Source organism: Colossoma macropomum, unplaced genomic scaffold, assembly GCF_904425465.1.
Source record: "Colossoma macropomum unplaced genomic scaffold, Colossoma_macropomum, whole genome shotgun sequence".
Taxonomy (NCBI): domain Eukaryota; kingdom Metazoa; phylum Chordata; class Actinopteri; order Characiformes; family Serrasalmidae; genus Colossoma; species Colossoma macropomum.
In genome coordinates this window covers 29,939,982-29,964,179 of record NW_023494793.1, presented here as the reverse complement: position 1 = coordinate 29,964,179, position 24,198 = coordinate 29,939,982, and the positions used below count along the sequence as shown (strand labels likewise).

The 24,198-nt window shown below is 38.1% G+C and overlaps 3 protein-coding genes across 4 annotated transcripts; 1 reads left to right on the top strand and 2 right to left on the bottom strand.

Annotated features, from left to right (window-relative positions):
- b3gnt7l (UDP-GlcNAc:betaGal beta-1,3-N-acetylglucosaminyltransferase 7, like) lies at window positions 1-1,844 on the bottom strand. The gene has a single exon (XM_036578051.1). It carries the CDS (start codon window positions 1,581-1,583, stop codon window positions 396-398), a length of 1,188 nt encoding a protein of 395 aa, XP_036433944.1. The 5' UTR covers window positions 1,584-1,844; the 3' UTR covers window positions 1-395.
- An 11,272-nt stretch (window positions 1,845-13,116) lies between these two features.
- On the top strand, window positions 13,117-16,881 carry cunh1orf174 (chromosome unknown C1orf174 homolog). Of its 2 annotated transcripts, none has more exons than XM_036579132.1 (4): window positions 13,117-13,215; window positions 13,712-13,786; window positions 13,953-14,330; window positions 15,318-16,881. In XM_036579132.1, exons 1-4 carry the CDS (start codon window positions 13,201-13,203, stop codon window positions 15,417-15,419), a joined length of 570 nt encoding a protein of 189 aa, XP_036435025.1. In that variant the 5' UTR covers window positions 13,117-13,200; the 3' UTR covers window positions 15,420-16,881. The 2 variants fall into 2 exon arrangements, with proteins under 2 accessions (XP_036435025.1, XP_036435023.1); XM_036579130.1 differs by having other exon boundaries at window positions 13,950-14,330.
- Window positions 16,882-17,228: 347 nt separating this feature from the next.
- Window positions 17,229-23,574, bottom strand: dffb (DNA fragmentation factor, beta polypeptide (caspase-activated DNase)). Its single transcript, XM_036579129.1, has 7 exons — window positions 23,390-23,574; window positions 23,187-23,313; window positions 21,835-22,032; window positions 20,577-20,656; window positions 18,219-18,392; window positions 17,971-18,071; window positions 17,229-17,726 (listed from the first exon to the last, which is right to left on the bottom strand). Exons 1-7 carry the CDS (start codon window positions 23,519-23,521, stop codon window positions 17,516-17,518), a joined length of 1,023 nt encoding a protein of 340 aa, XP_036435022.1. The 5' UTR covers window positions 23,522-23,574; the 3' UTR covers window positions 17,229-17,515.
- Window positions 23,575-24,198: the final 624 nt, after the last annotated feature.

Sequence of the window (24,198 nt, the reverse complement as noted above, 5' to 3'; positions counted from 1 at the left end):
CAGGGTAAATGTTATTATAATTCTTATCATTTTAATAATAACAATAATACAGTGATTTGTTTTGGTAGGTCTTATGCAATACATGACAATAATAATAATTTATTATTATAAATAAAAATAATATTGAAAACAGTAGTATTACAGTAATACCAGAATATATTTTTGAGCAAGTGTTATGAAATACAAATCATTGCTGCGTGTTGCGAACGGAGGTGAACAAACATCAGAACTGAAAATTTAACAAGGCCATCAGTGTCCAGCTCTCCAAGTGGAGCTCCGTCTCTCTCTCTCTCTCTCTCTCTCTCTCTCTCTCTCTCTCTCTCAGGACACACACACACACACACACACACACACAGTTTGAAGCTGTGAAGCGCACAGTGAGCGGACTGTTTGTGCTATAGGCTGTACTTCTTGGCGCACGTGAGCTTGTGGTCCTGCACCACGCTCCACATCTTCAGCAGGTCGCGCGCGCTCAGCTTGTGCACCACGATGAGCTGGCGGTAGAAGCAGGGCTCGCTGTTCATGGAGCTCACTCTGCGCTTCACTATACCGAACGTTTTAAAGCCTGGGTGAGACTCGGGCGCTTTGCCCAGCCTCTGCAGACACATGCCGAGGAACACGTCGTCTATGGGGAAGAGCTCGAGCCTCTCGGACGCCACGAAGAGCCTGCGCGCGACCGACGCGGACATGAGGAACCCCCCTCCCCCTACGTAGGGCGGGTAGGGCTTGTCGAACATCTCCTTGGGGATGTAGTACTTGCTCTGTTTGTTCCTGATGGGGATGGCTTTGGAGATGGTGTCCCCGACGAACAGCTCGTGCGCTCGGCCCTCCTCCGTCCGGAACCCAATGAGATCCACCAGGTTCTCGGTGTTGACGAACACGTCGTCGTCCCCTTTGAAGACGAAGGGAACGTGCGCGCAGTAGATGTGGAACCACCTCAGGAAGTTGACCTCCTTGAGCGTGAGGTTGAAGAACGTGTCCATGAAGTCCCACTGCAGGATGTCCCCGTAGATCCTGTCCTCGTACTCCAGCAGCTTCTGGAGGTTATTGGTGTCCTTGCCCGTGGCTGGACTGCCCAGCAGGAAGAGCGTCTTGACGCGCTTGCCGCGCACCGTGCGCTCCGCGCCCCACGTCTTGCGCACGGCCTCGCGCCGCTCATGCTCCTCGATCACGGACTTGACCACGAGCAGCACGTCCACGTCGGCGCCGCATTTCTCCGGGTGGTTGAGCAGCATGGGGAAATAACGGCAGTGCCTGTGGAGCACGAACTGCTGGAAGCGAGGCTCGAGCTTGCGTAGCCATTCCTTGCCAAGCGCGCGCGGAGTTCCCACGCTGCAGTTCGCAGCCTCCACGCTCCAGGTGGCCAAGGGCCTCCGCGTGACCGCAGAAACCTCCCCGTCCCACGAGCTCGAGGCGTTTGCATTTGGCGCACTCTTCCACGACTTGTCCCGGGGCTTCCACCGCAGTTCCTTCACGCCACTGTCCGCCACTTTGAACTTTTGGATGGTCACCAAAGTGCCAAACACTAGGGTCAGGCTGAGCAGGGTCTTTAAGAGTCTTCTACGACGGAACAGATTATCCATATCGAGCAGGCAGCCCGCTCCTGGTGCCGCACGAGCCACTCGGACTCTGAAAGCACTGGCCTCATGAAAAATGTAGGAGCGCGTGCCATATGTCGTGTGTATCCCTTTGGAAATAAAGATCGTCCTAGCGCATTTTGACGCAGTTAAGGCGCTCTGCGGCTCAGGACCACTGCTGCCCTGGTCACGTCCATGCCTTCGCTCTTTCACTTCTCTTTCTCTCCAGCTGGCCTTGTCAGCTCAACATCATTGGCTGCCTCCTTGCTCTCGTTTGAACTTTTTCAGCTCGTGAAAAGTAGGAGGTTGTGTCATCTTGTAACCAACCCCCACCCAAAATGAGCTCAGCCCACCTCAAAGAAGCTCAGCCTACCAGCACTCCTCTCTTTTCAGTGTGAAAAAAGCACTCAGTGAGATGATTCAGTATATTCATAGTACTAACACAAGGCAAGTTTAATAACTACTTTGAAGAAGTAGCGGTGGCTGAATACTGAATACACTGAATACACTGTGTTCAGTAACACAGTGAACACACCTAAATGTGTTCAGTAACATGTTCAGTAAAAATAGGTAAAAAGTAATGCATTCAGGATCCATTATATCCCAATCCTGTACGTAGCACATTACATAAACCACTAACCATGAATTAATCTAAAAAATAAGCTATGTTTCAGTACAAAGACGTCTCCCAAAACAATGCGTCAGCCATCAGGCAGCGTGTCCATAACTATTTCATGTAAAATTTGCTGTGATGTGGCTTTTAGAGACATTAACCACCACTGTGAACAATTCTGACTCGAAGTTTCTCTAGAACAGAGCATTTCACACCAAACTACAGACATTCTAAAACGCTTAATGTGAAAAGGCCTTAAAATGCCTTTAATGTACTAAAACAATGACCAAGGAACCCCAAACATTACTGACTTACTACAGGTCATAAATACTCTCTACTGCTGAAAGGATGAACCTGTGACCCACAGAGAAAGTAATAATTTTGACACTGACCTTTTTTCTTCCTGTTTAAACCCTTTATAAAGAAAAGACATAACATGGCTTAATGTACTAAAACAGCACCACCAAATGTGATGCAACTCATGGAGCTGATATTATAGAGCTGGGGTACCCAACCCTGTTACTAGACATCTACCACTCTTTAGAATTTAGCTCCAAACTGCAGGTAAGTAAGGCGTTCAGGGACATCGGAATATAGGAGCAGGTAGACTTCTAAGGTGGAGAATTCCAGAACCAGGACTGGGCACTCCTGCTGTAGAATGTTGGGTTTATTCTTACAGCATGAGAATATATATATATATATATATATATATATATATATATTATATATATATATATATATATAGGGGTGTTTATATGAGGGGTGTTTATATGAGGGATGCACGCACAACTTCTGTCCTGGAGGGCTGGCATCCACCACAGTTTTTTTAGTTTTCCTATTTAAACAAATCTCCTAAGCCTGGCAATTAAGAGAGGAGTTGAATCAAGTGTTTGAGCAGGAAAATCACCTGTGCCGGACACCAGCATTGTGCACTCTTTGTTTGTGTTATATATTTGTGTTTATGTAAAAAAAACAACAACAAAACTTTTAAATAAACCTTTTAAAAGCAGTATGAAACTGTTACAATCCAGTCCAGGTCAGGCTGCAACATAAAAAAGACACATCCTTGACCTCCCAGTTCCCCACACATACAATTAGTTTTGCAAGAATCACAAATTATTTTTATTTTATTGATATTGATATTGATATTTAATTGATTTTATTAATATTGAAATATTATTATATTTAGAGTTCATGGCCTTAGGCCAGATGTATCTTCTTAGGAAACAGTAGGGGAGAAAGGGAAAAATAACAAACAAAACAAGGCTAAACTTACATTTAGGTAAAATTAATTTACCTAACAAACAGAAGAAAAGCAAATACAAACGTAATACTAAACTAACTTTCTAAATAAAGCAAACCAGGAGAAAACAAAGACAAACAAAAATAACCCTCTCTCCCCAATAAGAGATTATATACAAGAGCTATAACTCTGAAAATCCTAATAACAAGTCACAAAGCACCAAATAAGCCATACAATAGCATTCAAACTCTTACACAGGCTCAGCAATGCACCGCACTTTGTCCTAGGCGTGTGCTTTTAATAGGTGGCTCCCCCTGGTGGTGGCTTACTGCTTCTCCCCCTCTCACAGTACTGTTATCAATACAGGAGAAGACACACCACACAAAAACACATTATGATCCATAAGGTTCTAACAGAAACTACACTTTAGCAAGCTAGTTTATTTATAAATCACCTTTCAAACAGAGCAATTCAAAGTGCTCTACAGAGGCACAAAAACAGACATTAAAATTACATTTAAAAACACAAAGAGAAAACAACAGATACAGAAAAACATTATAATTAAAACATTACTTTGCTATTCAAAGGCTGCAGTAAACTATAATGTTTTAACATTATTATTGACTTAAATAAGCTAACACTTTTAGCAGTTCTCACATACTCAGGAAGCTGTTCCACAGGTGGGGAACATAGGAACTAAAACCTGCTTTACCTTGCTTGGTCTTTTTCTGGGAACACAGAGTAAAACTGTCCCAGATGACCTGAGGGGTCTGGATGCCTTGTAATGTGTAAGTGAATCAGAGATCTATTTAGGACCATTTAGTACTTTATAGACAAATATGATTTTGAAAGCTTTTCATTGACACACAGGAAGCCAATCCAGTGAATTAAGGACAGGTATAATGTGCTCCACTCTTATGGTGTTAGTGAAAACTCTGGCAGCAACATTCTGAATGAGCTACAGCCGTCTGGTATTTTTTAAGACCTGTGAAGACACCAAAATAGTGTAGCCTGCTGAAAATAAATGCATGAACAAGTTTTCTTGATCTCATTTAGATAGAAATCCATTGATTCTTGCAATATTTTGGTGTGAGGTGTTCATAGGCTGATTTTGAATTTCTTTTTATGTGGTTTTGAAATGTTCATATCTACACTAAGATTTCTGTCTTGATTTGTAGTTTATAGTGTTATGGATTCAAACTGTTCATATGAATCCAAAAATAATTATTTAATTTTTTTTCTGTGTTCAGTTGTAAGAAAAATCTGGCACATTCGCTCATTAATTTCTTCAATGCAATTAGTCAATGAATATAGGGAACTGTAGTCACATGGTAACAGGTATAGTTGGGCATCATCCGTGTAATTATGGTAAGAGATGTTATAATATTCCCTAACCTGAACAAGGGGGGGCATGTAGATGTTGAATAGAAGAGGCCTGAGAATGGACCCTTGAGGAAGTCCACATGTGATTTTTGTTTGCTACCATTTGACACAAAGTAGTCCCTATCTTGTCAATATGATTTGAACCAATTTAGCACACTGCCAGAAAGTCCCACCCATTTTTCCAGTCAAGCAGTATCTAATAATCAGCCATGTTGAATGCAGCACTGAGATCTGGTAATACCAAAACTGAAATATGCTCAGATGTCACTGCTCAGATAAATATCAGTTCAACTTCAATAAGTGTCCTTGGAATAAATCATGCTATGTTTTTACACAAAACATTAGATGATTTTACTTCAGGGACAGAAAAGGCACCACTTTTAAGGGTTGACCCTGATAACAGGAGATGTGTTTGCTATCAGCAGATCCGTCAAGCTCAGTTACAGTGATAATGTAACATCAATATGTTTGGCACTGTTTCTTCCATCTTCACATATATGCTCTCATCTTCCTTCCTCATAGGGTGTGTCACGCTCTGAGCTGAGAGAAACTTTACTTTTTTAGTTAATAATTATGATAAATTTGTTCTGCTAAATATTCAAGCTTTGCCTTTGTGAGCTAGTAATAATCTAATTGTATATTTATGAGCAGTTGCTGACTATTTGTTGTTTAAACAGATAATTTACCGTTGAGTTTTTTATTGTTGTTTAAAATGGACAGATGTGCCATTATGTTTTTTTATTTATTTCATGTGCGCCCCAGTCCAACATATTAAATTGAGTTCTTCAACTGTGAACAGGTACGGATCAGTATTTGTTTTGTTTAAGATTATGTAGTTTGTTTATAGCTTTGTCCCTTAATAGTAAGTTCAAGAGAATATTGTCATTGATTTTACATTTTATTTTCCTATACTTGCTGGATGCAAATCCCATGTTGTCTTTTCTTTCTGTCATTTACAGGGAGTAGTCCGCCAACTGTGTCTCAATACATGGTTGCCAGACCAGATTACATTTTGCTGTTTTTTTTTTTTTTTTTTCACAGGGATTTTTTTACAGTTATGTTTCACTCTTACAGCTTTGGCTGCCACTGCCTATAAGGGAATTTCAGAGGCTCTGCATAATTCAATCACTAAGATGTAAAGTCAATAAAAGTGATGTGAAATGTGCCATTCTAAAGAAACTGAAGAAAAGCCAATATTGTTAATAAGAATGGTAACAGTTTTAGGAATTTAGACATCTGAAGTGTGTAATACCAGGTACCTTGCAGGAAGTTATTACGAAATATGTTTAAAAACGCACTGCCTGATGACATTTTACAGTAGTTTTGAGTTTAGCTAAGGTTTTAATCAATATCAACATTACATATATACAAACTTCAGAAAGTTCACTGGTAGTTCTGGATCGTAAATTAATAAAGGCTGTTTACATTGTAGACATGAAAGACAAAGGTGGTGATATTTTTCTGTATCTTCTTCAGAATCTTTCTGTATCTCCTTCAGTTCGTCCCCTTGGAATTCTTCTATCTGCATTCTGAGCAGTTTTGAGACACTGAGCTTCAAAGATTTTGCATTCCAAATAACATTTGCATTCCAAGAATTTGCATTCCAAATAAAAAACTGATACGTGGAACAAGATTCTTTCATATATGAAAATGACAGACTCCCTAATTTATTCTAAATGTACAATATCAAAATCCTATCATAATTGTAAATGTGTTTTTTGGAACAGGTCAAATGCAGATAGAACCTTCTAATACTAAGAACTCAGTTTCTGCTTGGAATTATAAGGTTCTTTCTGGTAAAACCTGAAAAGAATTGATGATTTTCAGCAAACACAAACAGTTAACTCATAATTTGTTTTAAAACAAAGTTGTAACAGAGTGTCTACATGTATCAGAATGTTCAGTCTAATGCTTTCTATGACAATTTTAGGACATTTATTTTATTATTTATTTTTCATGACATTCATTTCTTGTTTTAGGACAAATTATCTTTTTCTTAGTCGAAAAAGCATTACAGATTAAGTGTAAAGGTCAGAGCTAAATATGGTGCAGAGGTCAATTTTAGGTAGGACCATTTGTTTCCTTTAGGTCAGACAGCAACCAGCTACTGTAATAAACTGTCCCAGCAAGTAAGTGTAGCAGGTCAGTCTAAAGGCAGCATTAGGTTTTGTTTTTGAAATTCAGAAATGTTGTCTCCAATGCACAGAATGTCTTATTTTGGAATAAAGAAGACAGAGAAAAGACAGATAAATGAATGAAATTAATGTTTATGTTGTAATTAAGACCCCATCAATTCAAACATCTACTATTTAATTACCTTTAAGGCTTAATATTTATACAATTTAAGACAATACAACTTTTTAAAGAACTGCAAGGAGACAGGCAGAGTTTCAGCCACATGTTTCCATGTTTCAGAAAGTTTTATAAACTTTTCCTGAGCAGAGTGGCAACATGACAAAGAAGCAGAACCTGATTGGTCCTCTTGTGTGTATTCAAAATGCTGATTGGCTCGCAAATAGAACCTTATAGAACTAAGTTAGAGTTTGACTTTGGAGATAGGAACTTGTTGTTTTCTAGATAAAGAGTCCAAAAATACATACAAGTTGTCACAGAATACAATATATGTGAATAACTCAGTTGTGATAATGTCTTAGAATCCAAGGGGACGAATTCTCTGTGCCTTCTGTAAAGTAGGTTTCTGTGACCTCACAGTGGTGAACTCTCTGTGCACGCTGTAAAACAGAGTGATGAACAGTTTGAATATCTGAGTAAAAACAACTGTTTGAATATATGAATAATCTAACTTTGTCCTTAACAGGGCATCATAAAACAATTTTTAATATTATGACCTTGGCCTCAGCAGGACGTCAGTGAACTGTTATTTTTTTATCGGTTGGAAATAAGGGGAGTGTTTTGAGATGAGGTACTGGAAATCAGCCAAAGGGAATGACGTAGCACTCTAGACAAGTTTGGATACGGTCCAAAATTACTATGCAAGTTAGACATATTAATAGCCAAAGAGGTTATGATATATGATAAAGAAATAATGGTCCCCAGAATTAAACAAGGATAATCTAATTGACCTCTCCTTTATATGGACAGTTTCGTCCATATAATCTATAAGGTCTACAACCAGGTATATATTACAGCCTGTATGCCTTCCCTTAATGAACCCTGTTTGTGTTTCCCTTATGATTTAATTTAGGCCGTACTTCAGTCTTTTAGCATACACAGCTGCCATTAACTTGTAGTCAACTTTTAACAAGTTAATGGGTCTCCAATTGTCAGTTAAGGGTATGGTCTTGGCAGGTTTTGGGATCAGTGAAATTAAGCCTTGTATCACTGCGGATATCATTTCACCATTGTTTATATATTCCTGTAGCATTAAGAATGTAGGCTGTTCCAAAATCAATCAGAAATGCAGAAAGAAATACTAAAGTGAGCCCATCAGGACTTGGAGACTTTGCTTTTTTTCATTGTTTTCACTACAAGTTTAAGTTTGATCCAGTAAGCCTTTGAAAATCTTCATTGATTTGAAGAATAGATTTTTTTAAATGCAGAAAATAAGCTTCACATTCAGCTGTTTGACAATTGATACAATTTTTTTGTAACCAGCTTTCAGGCAAAATTGTGATTTCTGCTATTTCTTTCATCTGAGCAGAGCTGAGCGAGTGCAGACTGAAATGGCCCTTGTGTGGGCCATTCTGAGACCATGGTTTGTGAAAGTAAATACCAAAAATACTTTAAAACATTTGTCAAAACCTCATCACAATGAAATATGCACATAAGAAGGCTACTGTTTCTGGAAGTCCTGGAGAACATCCAGTGTGTCTAAAGCAAACTTGTGACAAAGTTTATTGATTTGTTTTGTTGCTGCTGTTGTGGTTTGGTGTGTGTGGGGGGGGACTGGCAGTTAAGACACAAAATGCATCATTTCTTGGCAAAATTAATGTAATCGCTATCTGAAACAGCAGTGGCTAAAATGCTTACCATGGGTCCACTGTGTGCTCCTTTGGTTTTCCACTGATCCCCAAAGACTTGATCAGGACTCACAGAAAGATGGAGACTGTGAAAAATATAGAAGAGGAATTTGTAAATATTACAGAATGGTTGAGGTCTGTGAAGCAGACACATTACATTTTTTGTTTTCAGTTAGGCTTATGGAGCAGTGTGAACAGAGGCATTTCTGGTTGTTGTTTTTAAGCCTTCCTCCTGTTCTTCCTTTTCCTCTTTATCTAATATACAGTTACAGCTCACTATTCACAGTCACTGAGGTGCAGCACTTGCATATTTCACTGAGGCTGTACATCTGGAAGAGCAAGATCACTCATGCAACAGAAAATGTAACAATGTTAATGGAGGCAGTTGGCTACTAATTTACATTAACTAAACTACAGAGTTAGTAATAAGACCACCAAAAGGGAAATGCACTGAGCAGAGGCGTGTAGTGTAGCCTTATAAACATCCTGAGGTAAAAGTGTTGTAACTTCAGTGAAGTAATGTCTCAAGAAGTAAAAGAAGCTTAAGCAAGTAGGAGTACCAGGCCAAAAAAAACAGGTGAAGCAGGAATTCCCTGTAGAACTGCAGTGTAATTTATTAGTACATCCAGCATTTATTAGCATGTGAACCCTGTTTGCATGATTAATAAGGCTGTTAACTGCTGCGCCATTTAAGGTGAAATGGGAAAATTCGATCAAGCAGCTGGCGAAAAAGAAGCTGACTTCAGAATAGAAAGGCTTGATATGAGCAGGTTGCTGTCTTTCTGCTTGACAGCTGTCATTTAGTCACCTTAAGTTAACTTTAGTTAAATTAATTTAAATGAATTCAAATTGAAGTTAACTTATTTTTGCTGTTTAACAGAACCAATAGGTCATCACTGTTTTGTCTCATTCGCTAATGTTTGTGACAGCTAAGCACAAATGCTGGACCATTTAAAGTGGAACAGGAAATTTCGGACAAGAAGCTGCGAAAAAGAAGCTAAATTCAACTTTGTAGTTCTAACACTGGTAGCATTTTTGATACAGAGTTGTAGGCTATTGAAATGTCCTACCTAGATGTTCTGTTTACAGGTATACCTGTAAATATGCGCTATGATAGAACATTTTGATAAGGTAGTACAACTTGTCAGAACACTTCCATAGCCCACCTTACTTTCATGTAGCTTAGAAATACTTTTTCGTTTGATAGTGATGAAATAACATGATAAAGAGTGTGTGATATCATTTAAGCCTTTAGGGGAGCTAAGTTCAGAAGTTGGTAAATTTATAGTTAACCAGTAAAATGCTTGCTGAAGTGGAAAAATCTATTTTTTTGGTAAGAACAATATGTAATTAACAAAAAATGTTCAGAAATAACACTGTTAAGTACTTCAGATAGGCATTAAGGGTTTACATAATAATGCTTTTATTTGTGTCCAGGAATATTTGTGAGGAGAGGAATCTACTTACCACTCACTTTAAATTTCACATTAAAAATTAAATTCCTTTTGGGGTTTAAACAAAAAAACAAAAGTATCAATAATATTTTTTACTCACATTTTCCAGAATGTGGAAATCATATCATTGTCATTTTCAGTTTACTGAACAGCAGATAAGGGCCTACTCCAGTTTAATGTAACACAATGAATAGAAATTATTTGTAAGATACATTAGAATGAATAAATATTAACCCACTCCTAACTTTTTTTGTGCAATGGTTGTTGTTCTTTCAGCAATATACTCATTGGTAATCAGCCTCTACCCAACAACAAGCAGGAACTGATAGTAAGTCCACACTAAATCATATGGCAAAAAGTTCCTGCTTCACTGCTTTTTTGAGGTTGAAGCTTTCATGCATGTTGCTGCTCTAAAGGACTTAAAGCTTGTCATTCTTGCTTCTACTTCCTGCCTGGACTATTACAGTGCCTCATTTTCCTGACTTTGCCTTTATGTATTTCACTTTTGTCAGATTCATTGACATGTATGTGCTTTTACTCACTGTGACATCACTAACTGGGTGTGGCCAGAGCCATAACATGCCTGAAAGTTGCAACTTTGAGAGCTGTGTAGCTTTGTACTCTTTAAAAAAGACTATGCATTATGTTTGATGTCATAGAAAAACTTTGCTAAATTTGTATTCAGAATTACAGAGTTTTTATGTAAAAGTACACAAAAATATAAAACTAATAAGATTTACCTTAAAAGTACAAAGTAAAAACATACATACATACATCATCTAAACCGCTTATCCTTCTGGGTCGCGGTGGGGTGCTGGAGCCTATCCCAGCTGTCATTGGGCGGAAGGCAGGATACAAAGTAAAAACATTAACTCATTAATATGGGCATAAACCTTCATACAATGTGCTACATATTTAATTACAGATTTAAATAAGAAATAAATGTAATTTGTTATTATTGGTGTAATCCTTAAAATAACAGATGAGTTGTTAATTTACAGATATTGTCTGTAATTGTATAGAGTTTTGTATACAATCAAAAAAACTGAACTGAACTGTTATATTCTGAAAAATTAGGACTTTTTTTTTTTTTACAGTGTATCCAAAGTTCTGATTTGGAAAAAACAAAACAAAACAAAAAAAAATCATGAACAATAATCCTAAAAGATTTTTAAGCTTTTATTTTCTGGCAGAGGTCACACTTTGAATTTCAATACTACTCCTTCTTATAGCTAGCTGAAGACCTGACGTGGTGCTGCCAAATGTTATGCAATTCTTGCGAGAGGTCTTGTGCCGCTGGTGTTCTCAAAACAATGGACTGTCCACCCCAGAGTCCAGACTTCATTGTTTGGGATTACTTGAATTATGGGAAGCAGAAAATGTAACTTCTTTTGGGGTGTGGAAAAATATCCTTGCAGATTTCTAAGTATATAGGAAACAGTTGATATACTGAGTCATATAGAAAAACACATAATCACATTGGTGAAGTTTATGCAGAGCAAATTTTTCTTAAAAGGGTGATTCTCCTTTTCTTCACCCCATAGACTGCTGCTGCTTTCATTACTAGTTACAGTGTTGACCCTAGGAGAGCAGTTTTACATTTCCATTTCCATTAAAAGGTTAAACATTTCTAAAATATGGAAAATAAAGTGAAATTACTTAAATAGACACATTCCTCAAATATTCCTTAGATTAAAATTAAACGAGGATTATAAATAGACAATAAAAGATTGAAACAAAACTCAGCCTCACATTTCCCCTTAAACCTAAAATGTTCTTAGTTCTTAAGTATAAAGGCTAAAACTGAAAGCATCTCAGTTATGAGGACTTAGTTAGCAAGTTAATTATGCAGAAATTCCAGTTAAAATGGACTGAAACTCCTCTACAAAAACTGGATCTTTTTATAAAACAAAATGTGGCTTTGATGCTGTAGGATATGGAGCATTTTTGCTTCTGCGTTTTCAGTTTATATGAGTTTATTTAATTAAAGGGTAATTCCACCGATTTTTCAAAATTTCTGTATAATCCAGTGGTTGAGATGTAAACAAAGTCATTGAGAGTGGTTTGATGTGAAATGATTAATTTGCAGAGAAGCTTACCGACGCAGATTTCTTACAGTGGTGGTGAGAGGAACCAGGAGTTCTGATGTCTTCAATGCATATATAGCCATTTCATTTATTATCCAAAACCACCAGTGAACCTACATGTGTCTTCTGAGTTTTTATGTCATGTTTATGAAAGTACAATAATGGTCAATCGGAAAAAATTATGTTTCCTTTGGGGACTATTTTGCCCTCCACCCTGAATGGATTAAAATACACTGATAAAAAGATGTTTCAGACCAAACTTTTATCACAAAACTACATTAAAACAGTGTCTTAGACATCAGGATGTGTATTCATAAGCATTTCATGTAATAACTTTCTGTGCAGGAGCTTTTAGAGGCATTTTAATCTCCTCAGACGTCTGGTTCCTATTATAACCACTGTAAACAAGTCTGACTCTGTAAGTTTCTCTAGAACGGAGCATTTCCCACCAAACCACTCTGAACTATTTTATTGACGTCTTAACTATTTAATTATGCATACATTTTGAAAATTTGTTGGAGTTCCCCTTTAACATTAACGCATATGTAGGTTTTAGGTTTGTCCACATTTACTGGTTTTTCACTACAAACTTTTAATACATATTTTATGTCTTTATGAAGTCCTTTTTTATATACAAGAAGACTTTTAAAAGTATCGATATTGAGGCGTTAGCCTTGTATTACTTGGTATCGGACCGGAAGGTGAACGTCTGGTGTCACCCATCTAAAGGTGAAAAGCCCCTCCAGACTGTTTCTGCGTCATTTCGTGTTTGGGCGGGGCTTCAGCTTTGGCGGCGCCTGGTAGCAGAACCCAACCAGCCGGAGAGAAACGGAGCCGCTCACGGTCAACACGGCTTCTCTCAGATGAGGACTAAACAGGTAATTTAACGCAATTCAAACTTGAAATTTACTTACAACTTTTAACATGATTAGTTTAGTTTGCGAAGACGTCGCTGTCGCGAGATGGCTGGAAACAAACAGTCTAATTCTTTGTCCTTGGTTTAGCTTCTGTTTTGGTAAATAGCGTAATTTTACTAGGTAATCAGTCACACTGTTTTCTCCTGTTATGTGTGTCGTGTTTGGCGTCTTTGGTTTTTTTGCGGTGTTTTACGAGAGCAAGTAGGAGATTTAGCTAACCTATGTGGATCAGCGGGTAAGCTTTGTGTTGCTTTTAATGTCAACCAGCTGTAACGGAGATCATGTAGTTAGCCGCGGCTACGTAACTAACGTACGTCAACTAACTAGCTAGCTAACCTAGCTAACCAAAACATTGGATTTATGCTGTTGGTTTACGGTGTTTTGAGCGGTTGAAGGGACACCAGTGAAGTCCTGGTATATTAGTTATGTAAAAGATCTGTTCTGTTTTCTTGTGTAGGGTTACGGGAACCGGAGAGAAGAAGAAGAGTACACCGTGTCTTTAAACCGGCTCCGTGTGAAAAGTTCAAGCGAGGTTAGTGTCAGAGCCAAAGCCCTCCGTCTGTGCCTCCTCCTCCTTCCCCACAGTTTCCGCCCGTCGGGGTCTTATCAGCTCTAGCACACTGTAAACACGCTCTCTTTAACCCGATGCACACTGTTTAACTCTTTAACCCCCTGCTGGTATCTGCCCTCCGCAGCAGCACTGCGTAAAGAGGAGAGCGCTGCGCGGGTTACGGGCCGCCGCTGGAAGCGAAGGCAGAAGGCAGCAGATGGCCGGAGAAAGCGGGGAGAGAAAACGGCTCCCCAAGAGACCACTTCACGGCGGAGGAGCGGAAGAGAAATTAACTGGGAATTTGAGCGAAAGTGTAAAAACTCAGACCGGACTGATGGCGCCTAAAGAGCGGCGAGGGAAGGAGAACAGTGCGGGTAAACCAAACCCTGCAGCGGGGAAGATGAAGATGGAGGACACGGCGGTGAGCGGAGCCGCCGAGCAGACGGACCTCAGTGTTTTCTTCGATGAGGACAGTAACCACATTTTTCCCGTGGAGCAATTCTTTGGGAATCTGGATTCAGTTCAGGTAGAAACTGTTTTTATTTGCACACAAAAATTAGTGTAGAATATGCATTGTTAATTGTACAAGTGTAGGGCTGTCGCTATCCATTAACATTAAATCAGGAATTCAGTACCGATTATTTTGACGATTAATTATATCTTGTCTATTTTTGAAGCCAAAGAACAATAAAAAATGACTTAACAGTTACATATTATTAATGTCCTTGTAGAGATTCCAGAAAACTGGAACAAGAAAAATAGAAATAGATGAAATGCTAAAATACAGTTTGTGTTTGTTCATCAGGCTTTGCCTCTTTCTGTAAGAAAGACTAATATAATCATGTAAAATATGATTTATTCCCATTCAAATTGCGAACTACTCATTCCTGATTCACTGAGAAGGTACATTTTACTTTTTTGAGGCCTGATGCCTCTTTTATGTAATGGATAATATAATGCAGATGGTTTATTGTTTGGATTTTTTGGCCTAATGACACTTGTCCCCTTTTGATCTGTTAACCTCTCAAAGGTTTTGATGTATATAGGAAGACTTGTAAAGGTTGATCATATTACCAGCATTAATTATACTGGCAATCTGAAAAATAAATGAAATGCTAAAATACAGTTTTAGTGGTTGTCCATCAGGCTTTGCTTCTTTCTGTAAGAGAAACTAATATAATCATGTAAAATGTGATGTATTCTCATTCAAATTGCAACCTACACATTCCTGATTCACTGAGAGAGTACATTTTACTCTTGTTAGTTGAGTAATCGAGCTTTATCGTGCAACAGCCCCAGTAATATATTATTATATTATTATTATTATTATTATTATTATTCGACCTTTAGTCACACATTTCCACCAGAGACGTCTCCAAATCCCTGAAACTTACATAGTTCAGCTTTAAAAAGTGACTTAATAGAGACCACTAGCCAGATGGAGCTTTATAAACCCATGTAGTTGGTGACAGATTTGATTAATGTGTCCAAACATGCTTTTATATTTTTGCAGGACTTCTCACGCAGAGCCACAGCCACAGAGGGCATGAGCAGACGAGAGTACAGGAGACGTCATTACTACGCCAAAGAGGACAGTGACGAGGAGCAGACATAACAAACAAACACAGTGGCTGAGCAAAACTCTGATGCATCCACTGTACCAATGTTTTCTTAAAAACAGTGTTCTACTAGGCCATTAGATGGCAGAATCCTGTGGCACAGAGAAAAAGATTTCAAAAGAACACCGGAGAGGTAAAATCTCACTGGCAAGACTTCAAAGAATATTTTTAAGGGTTTTATATTGGGTTTATATATTCACTAACACAGCCTGGGAAAAAGTTCCTCTTTATAGCGCTCTGCTATTTCTATGAGATACTTCTGTGTGAGCTCAGTTGTACCAGAACTGAGACTACAAAAATGACTTCAGATAAGGTTATTTCAGGGAAGTACTCATAATGAAATTAGAATTTTTTTTTCCCCAGTTTTTATCCAAAGTCTTTTAACAAATCAGTGTATCTGCAGTTCTAGCAGTTTACTAACAAAAAGTGACTCAAGGCCTTGACAGTGAACGTGTTGGAAATACATGACATTGCAAAAGCAGATTAGAAAACTCAACGCCTCGTTCCACTGTCTTTTGTAAAAGAAGTAAATGTATATTTTTAAGGACATTTATTGCTAACGTGAGTAGTTTTGGGCAAACAAGGCAAATATATCAACTGTTATCACATCATGTGATCTGTGTTTGTGCAGACAGACAGCTGTGTGACAAGGGAAACTTGCTGGAGGAGTTTTACACAGTCCAGCAATTTTACACTCTGCAATTAATTTTTTTATGCGTTCTGTGAAGACATACAGGTTTTAACATGGACAGGAGGTTGTTTTTACACATTTTTACAGAAAGTGCCTCAGTCAGACAACTGCTAGTGTTGAAACTTAAAACAATAATGAATACATGAGGGTTTGTTTGTTTTTTAATCCAAAGTGAGATGTTCTTTTTTTTTTTTATTGTTTCTGTTTCACATGGTGCATTTTTGATTGAAAAGCTAAATAAGAAAAGGATGAACACTTGTCATGGAGGCCTGATGCCTCTTTTATGTAATGGACAATATAATGCAGATGGTTTATTGCTTGGATTTGTTTGGCCTAATGACACCTTTTTATCTGTTAGCCTCTCAAAGGTTTTGATGTATATAGTAAGACTTGTAAAGGTTGATCATATTACCAGCATTAATTATATTGGAAATCTGCAATTGAGATCATTTGTATAGTTTTGTTTAATGAAACATTTGCACTAACTTTATATTCAAAGGCTTAACATTAATTTATTTTATATTGGCATGTCTGTATAAATTGTAAGACACAAAACATTTAGCTAGGTTTGGTGTATGACTACAGATATTTGTATATTTTTGTATTAAAATGAAAAGTGCTACTTTTGCTAACAAATACTTTGTAAGATGGTCATATTTAAATGTTAAACAATTGCTGTATTATTCTATTTACACTTTGCAAATACACATTTTTGGCAAAGCTACAGTAACTCCATCCAGACAAAATAAACATTTACAGAGTTCAAACGTGTGGAATTATTGTTATGGTTTAAAGTAAAGAGCATGATTTGAGGGCTCCGTATTAATGTAACTTATTGCAAGTGATGAGCCTTTTTTGGCTAAATCTTGTGCCGCTTATTATTTTGAATACTTAGCTCAGGGCTGAGAGGGTGAAAACATCAAGTATCAGTTGTCATTCAGGAAATTGCATTTAGCTTTAAGTAAATGCACAAAAACAAACTTGGCTCTCTATAAAAAGCAAACCAGTTCATAAAATTAAACAAACATGTAGAGATTATATTCTGAATTCCTTATGTAGAAGAATTTCATTAGCGGGATCAGTTTAAAGTTGACAAAAGTTACTCAACAGAATCTGAGGGTGCATAAGAAATTGAATTTAATAGTTCAGTCACTGATCAGTGTACACAAAATCAAAGGGGACCACTAGTAAAGTCCACATTAAAAAAATATAAAAGGTATAAAAAGTAAACAATTACAAGTCATTATGAAAAAATAATTCATATTTTATAAAAAATACAATATAAAAAGACCTGTATAGACCCGTTTTTGTTCTTGTAAATGCTACGTGTTCCCAGTTGGCAGAAAATAACCACTTTCCCCAGACTAATCTATGGAATCCATGAGGCGATTATTACCCATGTCACCTCTGAGTCTTCTTAGCCCGTTTGTACACTTGGCGTGAATCACATGTTAGGTCATGAGCCCCTTTTTTGTGGCAGACAATGTGAACCAGTTTGAGGTTTTCTCGAGTGAACAGCAGTTTGTAGAAATAGTCCAGGTTTATGTCGCTGCTCTTTTTAGCATGAAGTGCTTCAACAAGAGTCGGTATGATTGTTCTCTTCTTCTCAATTCTGAAACAGAGGAGTTTTATTACCATAAATAAACAAGGCATCTAGTATGATTACCCTAAGAAATGTGATCAGGGCCTGCGTTCATGAAGATTCTGAGATAAGCAGTACGAATTAGGATCTGTTCCAGTCAGTAAATCTGAATCTGATCCTGTAAAAGCACTCCTACTCTAAAAACACCGTCACCTGAAAAACGTAGTAATTGGTTTTATAATGATTAGTCTGGGTTGTATGGCTCTCCACTCACCTGTGGTCCAGATTCCAGGTGCTGAAGAGTATTCTGCTCTCACGGTTGCCGTATGGATTTATTGAATGCAGAGACCCACACTTCTCTTGATCAAAAGCACCCTGTCAATACAACAAAACTCTAAAAGACTGGAAGGTTTAAATATAGTCTGATATCTCTTGAGAAGTACATACTACTGCCTTAACAGACAAAAAATCATATTTTTATTTCTATAAGGCATCTAAAAGTCATTTGTTTAGCTAAGATACCTGACAAGAGAACCAGCCTTCATTAGTGCAGAGTCGATGTAGCTCCTTCTCTGTCCTGTCAAAGTAATTACCATTATAACGCTCAGATTTCAGCTTTTCTGCCAAGCTCATCACCACCTTCTTATATTCACCTTTCGCCCTAACACTCTGAATAGTCTGAGCATGACCATCCACCTGCAGAGAAATGCACAGAAATCAGATTAAATCTACGTCATATACTACAGATCTGCCCAACTTTCCACAGTAAATACAAATGTGAGTAATTGGAAAATTTGCAGTGCTTCATAGTAGTGACTGGTTACTGTTTTCTGAGCATGCAGTACCAAACAATAGAGTTTTGCTTTTGTATTGTTTACTGTAAGGAACACGGTATTGACATTATGTAATTATGTTCATACTTTACAGTAGAGAAAACACACAAATATATATATATAGACCTATACATACACATACACACACACGGACGGACAAAAGTATTGGGACACCTACAGGAGCTTTTATGACATCCCATTCTACATCCATAGGTATTAATATGGAGTTGTTCTCCACTTTGCAGCTTTAACAGCTTCCACTCTCCTGGGAAGCTTTCTACAAGAGTGTGTCTGTGGGAATTTTTTGCCCATTCACCCAGAAGAATATTTGTGAGGTCAGACACAGATGTTGGACGTCAGTCAGGTTCTTCCACACCAAACACACCCAGCCATGTCTTTATGAACCTTGCTCTGTGTACTGGGACACAGTCATGCTGGAACAGAAGGGTTTTCCCCAAAATATTCCCACAAAGTTGGAGGCGTACAATTGTCCAAAATGTCTTGGTCTGCTGAAGCATAAAGATTTCACTTCACTGGAACTAAGGGACCTAGGCCAACCCCTGAAAAACAACCCCATATCATTATCCCTCCTCCACCAAACTTTACAGTTGGCACAATGCAGTCAGGCAGGTAACGGTTCTCCTGGCATTCACCAAACCCAGACTCCAGATAGAAAAGCGTGATTTGTCACTCCACAGAATACATTTCCACTGCTCCAGAGTCCAGTGGCGGCGTGCTTTATACCACTCCATCCAACACTTGGCATTGTGCTTGGTGATGTAAGGCTTGCATGCTGCTGCTCGGCCAAGGAAACCCATGCCATGAAGCTACCAGTGCACAGTTTTTGTCCTGATGTTAACGCCAGGGAAGGTTTGGAACTCGGTCATTGAGTCAGCAGAGTGCTGGTGACTTTTATGCACTATGCGCCTCAGCACTCGGCGACCCCACTCTGTAACTGAGTTGCTGTGGTTCCTAAATGCTTCCATGTGATAAAGTGCGTCCCTGGACCTGGCAGTGTGCTGTGGCAGGGGACACGCCTTACGGGTAGCGTCGGGCAAGTGGTCCAAGTAACTGGAATAAAATACAGCTGGTCCAAGAGTTCTTCTCCCCGTCACCTTTATTTACACACCAATACTCAGGATTATTTACATATTTACACGCGCACACATAACAAACGGAAACGAAAACGAAAATAGTCTCTACAGCTATGCAACAGACCAATGACTGCAAAGTCATATAGGTCTTCTACTCGTATCAACTTCAATCTTCCACCAAGCTGAAAGAAGGGATCTCTCTTCCATACCCCCCAGTAATGCTGCTTATATTAGGGGTGCTCATCCCCTAGAATATACCATTACTGGCCCGGGTTAAAACAAGCGCTTCAGCTATTTAAATATATTTACATTCAACAGTAAATAATTCATGTTCTTCACTTATTCTTCACAGTTACATTTATGATGTCATTAACGCATATTCACAATACAGTGTACACTTATTAAACAATTTCCTTTTCTTACAGGTTTTGTCCTTCCCTCCTCTTCTACAGAGGATGGACTCACCCAGGTACGTAAATCACAGGTGAACCTGTTCAGTTTTCTTTGCTCCTCAAAGCAGGGATAATCCGTCTTCAAGTAAGTACAGGTAAGTGTTTACAACCAGTCATTATATTGTGATATGTAAAGGAGTACTTTACATCATCACATTCCACTTTTCAGTAATACCACTCACAGTTCATCATGGAATTTCTAGGAGGGAAGAAATTTCGCAACCTGACTTGTTACAATGGTGGCATCCTATTACAGCACCATGCTCGGATTCAGTCAGCTCTTTAGAAAAACCCATTCTTTCACAAATGTTTGTAAAGGCAGACTGCATGGCTCGTTGCTTGATTTTATACACCTGTGGCAATAAGACTGAATGAAATACCTGAATTCAATGATTGAGAGGTGTGTCCCATACCTTTGTACATACAGTATGTATATGTATGTGTGTATATATATAACCTGTGAAATAATAAATGGAACAGAAAATGGAGCACAGTTCCTACCTCTTTCAGGTACCCCCGTATCCTTTGTTCACAGTTGTATTTCATATATGCCGACTTGGTCTTAAACCTTGTGTCAATCCCTGGAAATGGATATTTAAGATAGTTATTCACTCGAGAGTAAACATATATTAATAATCCTTTCAGAAACTAACATTATTGTTATTATGTTTCAGTAAAAAACTATAACAATAAACTAAGAGAAGTAAAGAAAGTAAAAAAAAAAGCCAGAGCTACAGATAAAGCTTCTTTTAATGAGTTTTTCCTTTTGTTACAGCTGGTGAAGGTTCATTTCCCCAAATGTTAACTAGACAAATTATTTATTATTCAAACAGGTCAACAAAGAAGTTTATTTCTTTGCACTGGCCTGAGAATTGCGTTTTGCCATCTGCAAAAAAAAATAGTTTGTGACTGGCTAATAAGAAAACATAAAGCCTCCTGTCAAAATCACGGTATTAATATGCATGGTGTTAATGCCAAAACCACAATGATATTGGGCCTTATTCACCAATATCGTCCTAAGCTTTTTCTTAAAACTGTTCATGAGAAAGGTCCAAAGAAAAGGTCTATACTACATTCATGACGTGTTCCTAAACTGCAGAACTGTTCACACCTTTGTGCTGTTGAGTGTTTTTATCCTGTTTATACCTAAGAAGAAATTCCAAATAAGAAAACACTGGTAAAGGTCAGAACCTTCCTGAAAATGGCATAAGTGGGTTGTAGGAAGAAATTTCACCTTGAGAAAGGTTGGTGAATGAGGCCCACTGATACTCAGATTCAGATTTGAATATTCATATTGGCATCTGAATATTGAAAATATGAACATTGCTGAAAATACTTCTTATACATCTTGCCCTTTGCAACAAACTTCAGTTCCTAACAGATGCTGGATGTTTTAAGAAGCTCCACTGCAATTAGGGAATCTGAGATCTGAGATTTCCTTTTACTTTAGTTTTAGGCTTCTATTCCCTTCAGCTAATTACTGTGGTTATAGTTCATTTAATGGTGGGTGATAAGACGCAAAAATACAACATGATAAATGAAGACATTTTCACGACACAAAATATTTGTCTTGTATGAGGTTTAAAAAGATAAAACAGATAAAATGCACCAGAAGAGCCACATTTGAAATACTATGAAAAAAATATATTCTATAAAATAGAAATCTTTATACAACATTTCACGTACTGTGCCACATTAGATCTACTTAAACAGATACTGTAATACTGCCCACCCTACTTTCACTCACAACTGTTATTACCTTCAAACCATTCCTCATCATCTGCTCTGTCCTCCAGATCTGCGTTGTCTTTCAGATTACACAAGAGATCCCCCAGGAGTTTTCTTCTTTTAGCAGGAAGCTCTTCATCATCGTCCTGCAGCAGGTTCTTGGCTGCACTGATGAGCTCGTCTGCATGTCTGTCCAAACACAGCACCTGGCCAAGGTCATAAACCACAGCTGTAGAACGAAAGCAGAGATACACTTACTCAGTTACACGTGCTCATGTAAACTTTTAGTGGATTTTCTTGAGTATTTTCAAACACTAATATTCTTACTTCTTCACAAACTATTCACTCTGAGTAATGAATTCCTTTCACTGTGTTTAACTGTATCATGTTATAACAGCAACAGCAGCTGTACTGCTCTGTGACTGGACGCCTCTTTGACTGCTGAGGTTTATCATTTGATTTTAGACCAAGAAAGCATCAAAAGAAGAAGAACAGATTCAGTTTAGACCTTATAGTCTCTGTTAGGGCTGAAACAGTTATTGGACATCATCAATAAACTGACAAATATTTCTGTTGTTGATTATTTTCAAAGTAGCCTCCAAACTGGAGTGTGTTAACGACTTAACCTGAAGAGGGCAGCAATTCACTTACACTGTGGTACCAGAGAAAAAGAACAATTATGGCTCGAAGTTTACAAAAGTAGTAAATTCTGGGAGCGTTTTCTTAAAATGAAGTGTAACATACAACACGCTTTCCATGGAAGTACAACATTACTTTTAACTAGCGCATTAAAATGACACCGCAGCATGAAAAGCTGCTTTGTTAATCTACATATTTATTATTATATCACTTATTTTTTAGCTGTTGCTGATTATTTACTGTAGCTCAAAATGATGGACAGGCTTAAACAGAGCACCACGGTTTTTCTCTGTGGTGGTAATTTAGCTCTTGGTGAACAGCAGCTCAGATCGTCAGAACATCGCCAAACGTTTTATTGTTACAGCTCATTTCACATTTACGGGCTACAATGAGTTAAATTAATTAATCGATTATAAGTCAATTAACATGAATAATCAAAGTGTTAGTTTTTTTTGCAGTCCGAGTTTCTATACAGTAGTTCAGAGCACTCAGTGCTTGATGAATTCTGTGTCTTGATGCTTTTTACTTCCTCCTCAAGTTGTTTTTTTTTGGAAAAAATACTTTTACTTTTACTTTAGTCATTTAACCGAAGTACCAATACTGTTACTTTTACTCGAGTACAGGGTTTAATCTACTCCACACATCTCTGGTTTAAAGCTAGAACTACGTGTTTTGGGTGAAATTACTTCACATTTAATATGTAGATTTTTTTAACTGATGTTTGTTGTCAGAAAAGTTACTCACAGCCGCTCCAGCTCTGCCCAGCAGAAAGCAGAACCACCTCTGTGTTTTCAGGAACGTGTAGGAAATACTCTTCCGTTATCAGAGTCCCGTCCTCGTACAGACAGCACTGCGCCTTCGACGGAGACGCCTGCAGACAGAGTCGACATTACCGAGTAATTACGGCTCCTATCAGCGAACAGAACACACTGTAAAATCCACCGCACCTGAAACAGCCCACATCCTTTCCTGATCAGCTCCTTCAGGGTCGACGCTGCTACTCCGAACTTCTTAGACTCTCCTGCTCTCCTGATTTTAAAGAGTTTCGGCTTTTCTTCTTTTATTTCTCGTTTCGGCATTCTGGCTCTCCGGCTCCAACTGTTCTTTGGCTGATAAGGAAAACTGAACTGAAGCTGCTGGTGCTGCCACCTCCCGGTGTGAACTGGAACTACAACTACAGCCACATTTACACACGGCACCACAGCGCAAATCCGCTTCGGCTTTTTGATGGAATTTACTTGCCATCAGAAATAACAAAGGGAAATGTTATTAATATTAGTAAAAAAAAATGAATCGAATTTAAACATGTCAACATTAAACTTTTACACGTAAAAACTACATTTTGCAAGGAAAAATTGAATGCTTTGTGTTAAGAAATAAATTCAAACGTAACAGAATTTAGACTTTATTTCTCTTTTTTTTTTTGTGAGAACTGAATCGGCACTATCCCAGAAAAGTTGTTCCTCTCATTAAATCGCAATTCTGGCCTAAAACTAGCACTTACGTTAATTGCCATGTTATGTCTTTTTTCTGTAGCACAGCACTGCATCCCTCAGCCTCATCGACCTGACAGAACTCACAATTGTGTCCCCTTTTTTGTGTTTCCATTTGTTTTCTCACTACAATACCCAACATGCATTACGCAAATACGTCATACCACCGTTGTAGCCACTTGCACACATCATGCATAACATTTTGTCAAGCAAGCATACTGTAATATACATACTCATAAATGCACAGTATGCATACTATATTT

Bases quoted from the DNA above. Each gene is read 5' to 3' on its own strand.
- b3gnt7l (XM_036578051.1), bottom strand. From the start codon at position 1,583: ATGGATAATCTGTTCCGTCGTAGAAGACTCTTAAAGACCCTGCTCAGC.
- cunh1orf174 (XM_036579130.1), top strand. The intron at 13,787-13,949 runs GTTAGTGTCAGA...TGCCCTCCGCAG, and splicing joins GTGTGAAAAGTTCAAGCGAG to CAGCACTGCGTAAAGAGGAG. The intron at 14,331-15,317 runs GTAGAAACTGTT...ATATTTTTGCAG, and splicing joins GGAATCTGGATTCAGTTCAG to GACTTCTCACGCAGAGCCAC.
- dffb (XM_036579129.1), bottom strand. From the start codon at position 23,521: ATGCCGAAACGAGAAATAAAAGAAGAAAAGCCGAAACTCTTTAAAATC. The intron at 18,393-20,576 runs GTAGGAACTGTG...ATTTCTCTGCAG, and splicing joins TACGGGGGTACCTGAAAGAG to GTGGATGGTCATGCTCAGAC. The intron at 18,072-18,218 runs GTATCTTAGCTA...TTGTATTGACAG, and splicing joins AAGGCTGGTTCTCTTGTCAG to GGTGCTTTTGATCAAGAGAA.